Raw genomic sequence first — 10163 nt, forward strand, 5'->3', positions numbered from 1 at the left:
TTAGATGTTAGCTTCTCCAGATGGTGAGTCACCGCGGTTTATGCATGATGCCGCGAGCGTATGTGAACAGCTCAATGACATCACCTGTACTTGGAAAGCACGTGAGTCAAATCACGCTATCTGGGAGAACCCTTAGTAAGATGTGTTTTCTCCGAAATCAGAAGTTTGTCTGGATAATCAAGGTGAACTGGTTTTTATGTTGAATTTGAATACCAGTAGTCTATTTGGATATAACACTTTATAATAAATTTACGAATGATTCAAGCATAATATAATAAACATTTTATTAACTCTGTAGGTAATGAAGGTACAGGTAAATGGGCTTAATTATTTTATTTATTACTCTTAGTTTCACTTTTTTGTCTTTTCACCTTAGACATGAGACTTTTCAATGAGTTAATATCGTTAACCATTAACTGTCTCCTTTTTCTTCTCTTTGGCACACCAATATTTTTGTGTCCCAATTTTAAATATTCTTCATCTTGGTCAATTACGTTATTGAATTTCCCAATAAATCCTTCGGAGTAATGCTCTGAAATTTCACTCTGCTTTTTAGCTTTCTTCTTTTTCTGTTTTTTGTTGTTGATCTTAGAACCAGTTTTGGAATATATTTCGTTCGAGTCTATTATTATATCCATTTTTTGTTTTAGTATCTCTTTTCTAAGCTTGAGTTTTTCGGTTTTTGTTATTTGTTTCTTTATTCCGAATTTGTTCTTCATTGATTTGAGCGATCGTACACTGGCTAAATCAAAATCTTTTGGCAGAACATTGGAGAAAGCAGCAGGCAAAAAGGGTTGAGTCACCCTCGGAGTCTCATCCACTTGACTAGTGCCGCCATCGCCGCCTTTAGCTCTCGCCCTCTTGGACTTCTTTACTTTCCCCATTATCTGGAATACAACAAAAAAACAATTGAAGGTTTTGGGTATTACTTATTGCGGAGTGTAAAACTAAACATGAAAGCATTGGGCCCACCATAGGAAAAACCATTATTTCTTCCACAATCCTAATCATTAGTTTATTAAATCGGCCCACTTTACTGTGTTTAACTTATTTTGGTGAATTCAACTATTTTATTAGGTACTGCCTCATGATTTGCGTGGTTCATAAGTCTGCGATATCCTGCTGAATAAGTACAATCAATGCATAACTACACTTACAATTAATAACCAATGCAAATAATTATACTGATAAAGTAGTCTCCTTCTCCCGATAAAGATAACCTCAAAACAGCTAAATCCAAATGTCAATCATAGATTATCCAGTCCGGTCCAGTGTTGCCAACTAAAATGTTCAAAATTCACTAGATTTTTTGATTTTTTCTTCAAAATATCAGTAGATTGACAAAAATGTATGAAATTCAACAATTGTGTTTGGTGAAAGCGTGCATATTGACATAATCTCACACGTCTCTTTTAAAAAATCGTTTTTTAGTGCTGACAACGCGACTGATGTGTTGCCATCAGTTGGCCATTTGTAATTAATGTGGTATTTAATTACTTATTAACTGGTCAGCAGTGAATAATTATTATAGGTTATGGCAATCTTGCTAAACAACTATTTTTATTAAAAGGGCAGCACCAGCACCATTGTTTACTTGTCAAAATTGTCACCGGGTCACAGCGTTCCAATTGTATTTTTTTGATTATTCTCGAATCAAAGGTTTTTTTTACAATAGCAAAAATGTACAAAAAATGTATTAAAAATGATATGCCCGACTTTGATACGAGTCAGCGTAAATATTTAAATGAAAGTATCACAGACGTAAGTTATTTATTGAAAAATATGGAACATCTATCGTAATCCTATTAATAAATTGATGCTGTTGCATACTGTAGGCGCTTGTTATTATTTATATTATGATACTAATTATTGCTGTTTTCTGTCAATTCTTAGTGGAAAGACATTGTAATAATTAAAATAAAACACAATGTATAGTACCTACTTATTCCACATACTTTAATAATACTCAGGACCGGTTTCGTTCGCTAATGAAACCATAGTATATTAGGTAGCTATCAATGAGACATTGTCAACTGAATACGTACCTATTAAATAATATTGTGTCGGTTTTGGGGAAGCCAGGCGGGAACCGCGCTAATTTCATAGCCGATTTTGGCAAAATTCATGAAGAAAATAACAATTAATGTGTTTGCCGCTGGCTTTCCCATAACCGACTTGTACCATTGTGTCTTATTTTAATTAATGATAATGATGCATATTTTCCCATTTAAGTAACTACATTAATTTACAATTTTTTTTTCTATCTGTTCAAAAAAACAAATCTAATTAGGTACTATGTTACATTGGTAAATTGTAAACATTACAGGCATTTTGCTGTGTGCAAACTATTGACATGTTATTCTTAAATGGACGAAGTGTGTGAAAAATAGTGACACTAAAATTTTAGTCTGCCAGAATCATGGCGTTGATTTGTATTTGTCATTATTGTTTTTAAATGTTTATCTTATAAAATACATAATATATAGTAACTGAACTTGTATATTGCAATAAGGTTGATTCCTACTAATTTTTGTCAGATGTCTATAAACCGTTTATGGAAAAAATACCCAGAGTAATGCACCTATATCAATGGTGCAAAATAAGGAATGCAAATTTAATCACCATTACAATGATGGCGGTGTAGTGACTTTGAACTTGCGCAAGTTGCGATTTCTTGTAGTGCGCATGAATTACGTAGGGTAAATTTAATTACTGTCACCAGGGCTTGAAATGATTGGGGCGCACCAGAACGCCGTTCCTGTTTGTGAAATCTGTAAAATTATCGCTCCGTCTCGTGGAAAAAGTAATTTAAAGTAAATAAAGGTATAATAGAAAATCTAACACACTTATTTTTATGAAATATACATAAAATTTGATAACTTTACCATGTAAATATCTCCTCAGAAAATCTTAGAAAACTGTCGAGAGGTCCAGTTCATAATTTTTTCCATTTCAAGCGTTGACTGTCAACCAATAAATACCATTTCTAACTGTTTTTACATGAAGCCTATTGCATCATTTTCTCTCGATTAGTGTCGTTCCAACTATGTCATTTTCTGTCAAAAGTATTGAACTTCAAGCTTACTTGGGATGTTTGTACCTAATCTATTGATTCATTTTATTATAGGTCTCCAATGAATTCAAACAGAAACTATTGGATTACGAATCCAAAAATATTGACAAATTTTCCAATGAATTGAAATCTGAGGTGTTTTCAAGTAGCTGCGTATATACTGGATCTGCTGGGATTGCATTTTTATATTATTTACAATCCAAGTCCTTTGTAGACACAAAGGACAAAGATGACACATTAATGGTAACTTATATTTAACTTAAAAACTAGTAGATAATATAGATTTTCCAATATTGTGTCCTTGTTTATACACAAATGGTGCTCTATAACTGTTAAATGTATGGCATATTGAAGCCGTTTATTTAAATGCGTTGAAAACTGATTCGCAATCATTATAGGTGCCTTACATGTGTGTAGATTTATTGATGGCAATATTATGTATTGTGACAAAAATGAATATGAAAACAAATACCTTCACAATAAGCGTGCGTAATATACATGAAGTTCCATGTATGTTGTCTGTAGTTCACATTCGTGGCAATAAATCCATGTATGTGTAAAGCGGATCAGTTTCTAAATTTAAATAACATACAGTGAAACCTCGATTCTATGGTTTTCAAGGAACACTAGAAAAGAAGAATTACTATTAAATGATAGTCTTAACCTATTCTTGATGTTCATAGAGAGCTCTCGACTTCATAAAACTAAAAGGCGATGATGGCAAGAGGGTAACCTTTTTATGCGGTGGGGCTGGACCTCTGTCTCTTGCTGCTGTTATTGCTCATCAACTGGGACCCCGTCGGCCTGCCCATGTTCCCTCCGTCAGTCACCTCATTCAAAGGTCATCAAACACAATTATTATATAATATTATATAGTTAGTCTGGCTATTCAAATTGAAATCTGGCAAAATTTACATGTTTATTTGGTTGATGTCTGTTTAATTTAGATCAAGGACCCAGTGAGTTAGACGAATGGCGTACAATCAGTTGTTGTGTGGAGGCCCATATGCTCCGCTTAGGAGTGATATCAGTTATTTATCTTAAATAGCAAAATAGCATTTTATTTTTTTAAGCCTTCATACTCCAATAACTCCCATTTTAGAATTTCAGAGACTTGATGTGACGAATTTCGGTAAAATCTGACACTGTTTTTTCAAATTTTTGTTCAAACCACATCAAGTCATCGCTTCCTTTGCGATGATATAGATTCTATAACTTTTTACGGGCGACCTGCTTTTGAAATTATTGGCGGCGGTCTACTAACATTAAAAGTAGCAATTTAAAGCCAAAAATAAGTCTAAATTGAAAATAAACACTTCAATAACACTTCCTGCAGAGCCGAAGGTAGCCGATTATAGCGGAATGTCACTTCTAAAACCCGAAACGGCCACACATGTCCGCTATGCGCTACGGTCGCCACGTGAGTTACCTGTAAGTCAACTCTTGTTTTATCTGTCGGGTTTTAGAGAGAGACTGTCGTCGATAATCGGCTAACTTCTAGATTGTAGCGCATTGTCTCTGTTGCACAGCTTGTCTCACACGCTGTGTGGGATGGGCATCAGAGATTTGTACATATCAGACAGGCAGGCGACTAGGAATACGCGGTCGACACTTTGGCCGCTCCCTATATAGAAGTTGATTATGTGAAATTATTTTTTATTGTTGAAAAAAATATTGAACCTCTTAAATTGAAGTATGGGAACGTAAATAAAGCTAAAAAACTACAGTATTTGTTAAATTTTGTATACTTGTATTATTTTTATTTGACATCATACCGCCACGATTTATTTTTTTGGCTATTTTTGTGCATAGAATGTCACTAAATGATCGCTTTATTGTTGAAACGGCCTAATTGTTTATTTCTATATGCTCTATATATATAATAATTACAACCTTTCATCAAATTGATCATATGTTTTTGATTGAATTGGTTCATAGACTTAGTGGTCTATTTTATTGTGCAAATATAATATTATATTCCCCTTATTTTTATAGTCTTGATAGTATTGTGACAACCAAGATTATTATGTATGTATTGACTGAAAAAACTTGTAAGAAATGTAATAATGCTGCAAATTAGTAACATTCAGTCCTTATAGTATAACAGGATTGTGTATATAAAATAAACTCAGGAAATGATTTCCTTTGATATGCATATGTATTATTATTTCATTTTTTATTTATTATGGTGTATATATTTTTATAAGTTATTTCTAACATTAGGTTGGTGCAGCTTCTCCCAATTGCAGACCACGACAAGACGTCTGATGAATTGCTTTACGGCCGTGCTGGATATTTATACGCCCTTCTTTTTGTTAACAAAGAGACGGGAGAGAATCTTATTCAATCGTCTGTCATCAGTAAGGTTGGTTTTCTTAGTTTAAATATCACAATTTTACAAAATTATGGTCAGCTTAAGAATGAATTCGAGAACTGCAATTTAATACATTTTATTGATAATTTTCATTTTAAATAATCAACATGATGTCACCCATGACCCAATCGACCCATGGTGTCAATAGACAGCTGTTTTACCAATTAGGCCACTGTGGGAATAAAAAATCGCATTATAACCTAGTTTGTTCTGTAAAATATAATTAAATATTATAACATATTGAATATTTTTATAAAGTCTTCTTTTTATTTAATAAGGTGATCATGAAGATGCTAGAATCTGGAGAGCGATTGGCACGAGAAATGAAGATTGAGAGAGACGTCCCGCTGCTTTATAATTGGCACGATTCATATTACTTAGGTGCAGCACACGGGACTGCTGGAATTCTCTACATGTTTTTGCAGGTACTTACTCTTTGCCACCTTCCATACTATTTACTGTTGACTTTTGAAAAATACTAAAAACAAAGAAGAGAATGATCCCATTATTAATCAGTATTATGACCAGCTTAGCTGGGATTGTTGTCTATGCCACCAACATTGGACATGTGGTTTCTGAGACTTTCACCAATGAAGGTGGTGGGTGTTCTTTCTTCATCGTTGTCGTCCAGATATGTTTGTGGGTCAGAGGGCGATTTCATTCTTACATCATTGGAATTGCTGTTTAGAAGTATATGAAGGTGTCTATTCCATCTTTTCTTGTCATTCTTAGTTTGTCATTCAGTATTTTTGACAATTCTTTATTTTTTTTCTTGATTTGATCTATTTACCCTTTTGTAAAATGACCTACTCTACGCAGAATGTGCTCTACTATTCAATTTCTTCTTTTGAAATCCTCATTAGGCTTATATTGGTCTATGGGTCAAACAATAATAAGTCATGCACACCTGCATCGTAAAACTTGACATAACACATATGTGTGACAAGAACTACTCGACCGACATTTACCCTTGAATGGTTTATCAAAAGCGTTTTCTTATTTCAAACATAGAATGAACATTCTTGACTGCGACTTCTATATCGAAACATAATGCCATCGCGGTTGTTTCTGGAACTAAAACCTCTCAATACCGCCAACATGCAAAATACAGTGCATGACATAGAATATAGATGTATATAGAAGGCGGAGGAGGCGCACAGTACTTTAAATTGATCCCGATGAAGAATGTATTTCGGTAGTCAGATGGCAGAAAGGACCATCTGTCATTTTCGAGAATGTTCAGGAGAGCAAAAATAAGATTTCAATTTACTCTAGTAAACAGAATAATTGAGTGATATACATAAAATTTTAGTATTGTTTAACCTGTTGGGGTGTTATTTGTTCAGTTTAAGGAAAAAAATAATCATATTCTGTTTAACCGATATATTTGACAATATAATGTAAATGGCCCCTTTTGCCATCAAAATGTTATTGCAATTTTGTCAGATGTATGATTTTGTATTGTTCAGATTGGTAGTAAAAAATATTTTTTTTTTATTATTGTGAGATTGTGTATTTAAATCAATATTTTTTATCAAGCCCACCAGAGGACACGCTATTTTCAATTCCAAGCTATACTAAATATTGTTCATAAGGTGCATATTTGATGGTCCGCATGTGATGTATAACGTGCCATCTGTAAAAATCCTCAGAAGTTTCTATGACAGAAGTGCCAACTGGCATATAGTACGCTATTTTTTTACATTTTCAAATGGCTCTTTCGGCATTTTTAGTGTTTGTAGTGAGTGCACTTGCAGATGTGTCCTTTTGCCACATTGAAGATTAATGCATTTCAAAGCTTTTGTAGAACAAAACTTAAAAACAGAAAAATTTGCAGATGGTCCCTTCTGCCATATGACTACTCATTTTTTTTTTTATTGAAATGTGATTTTGAAAATAAATAAAATACAATTTCAACTAAAGACATTTTGAAGATTTTCAAATTTTTTCTAAAATTGGAACCAATCCGAAATTGTCTAGATTTATTTGTATGGAAATAAATGATTCGTGATACAGCCAGCATTTCGGTTTATGGCTAATTTTTCGTGAACGTATATCTCGGCCGTAAAGCAAGTAATTAGTGTAATTATTGTTTGTATGCAAAGCATGTAATGTTGAATTTCGAGCTATTGTGTTACTTTAGTGTATCAATTATTGAGTATATAATTTTATTGTAATATTTTGTTGTTATTATGTATGAATTTATTTTTCTAGGCTGTAGAGTACATGAGCGTGCAGCAACTGCAAGGCTTGGTGAAGCCCACCTTGGATGGTCTCCTGCGGCAGCGATACCCCAGCGGAAACCTACCTTCCTCACAGGGTAGCAACTCAGATCGCTTGGTGCAATGGTGCCATGGAGCGCCTGGTCTCGTCCAACTGTGTTGCTTGGCTTATAAGGTCATTGTTATCTTGTAATAAATAGCTAATGCATTATTACACCACAGCACCTACATTCTATGTAGGTACTATACCTGTGCGCGAGAGGAAATGGGAGATGGGGCTTTTAGCTCTATTGAGAAGTGGTAATTGTAGTTAGACCTTTGCACACATATATATTGAGACTCAAAAGCAGCGGTGAAGACTCAATACTCATCGATCCTTTAACATTTCCTTAATTTAATAATTGAATTTGAATGAAAAAACAAATTTAGTTACGAGAATTTGTTAAACGTAATAATATCATTATATCAAAGATTAAACTCAAGTGCAATACATAGTATGTTATGGCACTTAATGTGTTAGACCCATCTGTATGAATTGAAATTTGTAGATACATAGTATAAACATATCCCATAAGCATGAGGGTCAATAGTTTTGGCACCTAACTAGACATATTTGGAGAGGTGGAGAGCAAGAAAGAGAAAGCAATGCAATAAATATGTTTGATGTAAATAAAGTCAATAATAGCAACCGCCATATGCCGAATGAACCCAACCTAATTATGGTTCCTTGTTACTTGCCGTTACTGTCTATTGTAGCTATCTGACATAGGAACTCATGTATTATTATCCATTTCATTTCTTAATAATTATTTACCTCCTTTTCGTCAAATGATTGCAAGGCGAAGGGAAGAGGAAAGGGCTAAGGAGGATTGTAGTTCTAGAAACGGCCACGCTTCACGTTATACTTGCCGCAGTCTAGTCTTCGCCATTGGTCCGATACTGACCATAAGATTTTCTCATACATATTTTTATTTTCAATAATTTATAATTATTGTATTTGGTTTTTGGCTGTCACCGATAACGAAATGTGATAAGCAATTGGGAAAGTTCAAACGGTGTGTAAGAGATACATAATTGTTACATCAAATGGTCATAATTTTTATATTTCAGGTATTTGGGAACGAAGAATACTTAAAAGCCGCAGAGGTGTGCGGTGATGTGGTTTGGCAGCGAGGACTTTGCACAAAAGGCTACAGCATTTGTCACGGGGTCTCAGGAAATGCCTACACATTCTTGCAGCTTTACCAAACGACAAAAGTTTGCAATATTTTATATCTATGTTATTCCCATTATACTATTGGTATTATTTTATTATCGTGGAAAGTATATAATACCTCTAGAAATTGACAGACTACCAATTATTTAGTGTAAAATTTATGCATATAGGTACTCGGATCATTTATTGATTTATATTAACTCTGCCGTCACCAGGAGATGTGGCTGTCATCAGTTCTATAGTTGTCAGTATTATTCGAGAACCACTGGACGATTATTATTTAGAAGCCGCTCATCAAATTCTTTCGTGACTGTCGTACAACAATATGTTTCTGCGTCGTGCCAAGTGCTGCGTAATTATGATAATTTCATTTGATGGTGAATCTTCTGGTACAGAGCTTAAAATCATATACAATCGTGTGAATCATAAGCAGAATGCTTTATTTTTGTTTTTTAACACTACAACATGCCATGAGGCAATAACGGTACTCTACTAGTAGAAATAAAACAATCATAGAAACACCCAAGACCTAGTGATTTTGTATTGATGTCTATGGTTTGTTTTCTTTTGTAGGACGCAAAGCAATTACACCGAGCTTGCAGTTTCATGGACTGGTGTATAGAGGAACCCGAAGGTTCTGAGTGCCACTTCCCGGATGCTCCCGCCTCTCTCTACGAAGGATTGGCTGGCAGAATATACCTCGCCCGCGATATGCTGCATCCGATCAATGCCAAATTTCCTGTTTATTCTTTGTAGTGAAACAGTAAACTGTACGTACATTCTGTGTACTGTAAATGTGATCTGCAATTATACTGATGTCTGTCAATATTGTAATATGGAGTCATAAATATATTTATTAATAATTATTTTTTGTCAAATTTAGTTTTCGTAAAAATAATAACTAAGTACCTAATTGTTATAATATTATTCAACATCCACAGAAATTAAATAAATACTTAATTTTAATAAATACATGTTAATATTATTTTGATTCTCCAAAAAAAAATTAAAGGACTGATATTTTATTTGGCAATCTCCCTAGTTGAACATTCTTGCACAAAACTATCATATAACAAGATCCTGTGTTCAAATTCCAGTTGAAAAACTCATGATGTTTTTTCAAACATATGCCGATCGTTGAGTGGATGGCAGGCTACTAATTTGCACTTCTGATAGGTGAGTGATAGGTTCGACAGGTAGTGATGTCATGTTATATCTGCATCTGAATCTGAAATGTGAACTGGCTATCGTTATCTCTTGGTAGGTAATTTTTTTTTC

General features: G+C 34.0%; 1 protein-coding gene and 1 long non-coding RNA gene across 2 annotated transcripts; one reads left to right on the forward strand and one right to left on the reverse strand.

The window, feature by feature from the left end:
- Positions 1-259: 259 nt before the first annotated feature.
- Positions 260-1228, reverse strand: LOC147067376 (uncharacterized). Its single transcript, XR_015071566.1, has 2 exons — positions 1158-1228; positions 260-887 (listed from the first exon to the last, which is right to left on the reverse strand). It is a non-coding gene; the product is annotated as an uncharacterized LOC147067376 (long non-coding RNA).
- Positions 1229-1542: 314 nt separating this feature from the next.
- Positions 1543-9849, forward strand: LOC147067377 (glutathione S-transferase LANCL1). Its single transcript, XM_085954996.1, has 8 exons — positions 1543-1761; positions 3128-3316; positions 3757-3914; positions 5297-5438; positions 5726-5872; positions 7662-7844; positions 8780-8926; positions 9459-9849. The coding sequence occupies exons 1-8, from the start codon at positions 1681-1683 to the stop codon at positions 9639-9641; spliced, it is 1230 nt and encodes a 409-aa protein (XP_085811122.1). The 5' UTR covers positions 1543-1680; the 3' UTR covers positions 9642-9849.
- The last annotated feature ends 314 nt before the right edge of the window (positions 9850-10163 follow it).

The sequence above is a fragment of the Rhyacophila brunnea genome, unplaced genomic scaffold (assembly GCF_057557595.1).
Source record: "Rhyacophila brunnea isolate RB1 unplaced genomic scaffold, BYU_Rbru_1.0 scaffold_4, whole genome shotgun sequence".
In the NCBI taxonomy this organism is placed as follows: Eukaryota; Metazoa; Arthropoda; class Insecta; order Trichoptera; family Rhyacophilidae; genus Rhyacophila; species Rhyacophila brunnea.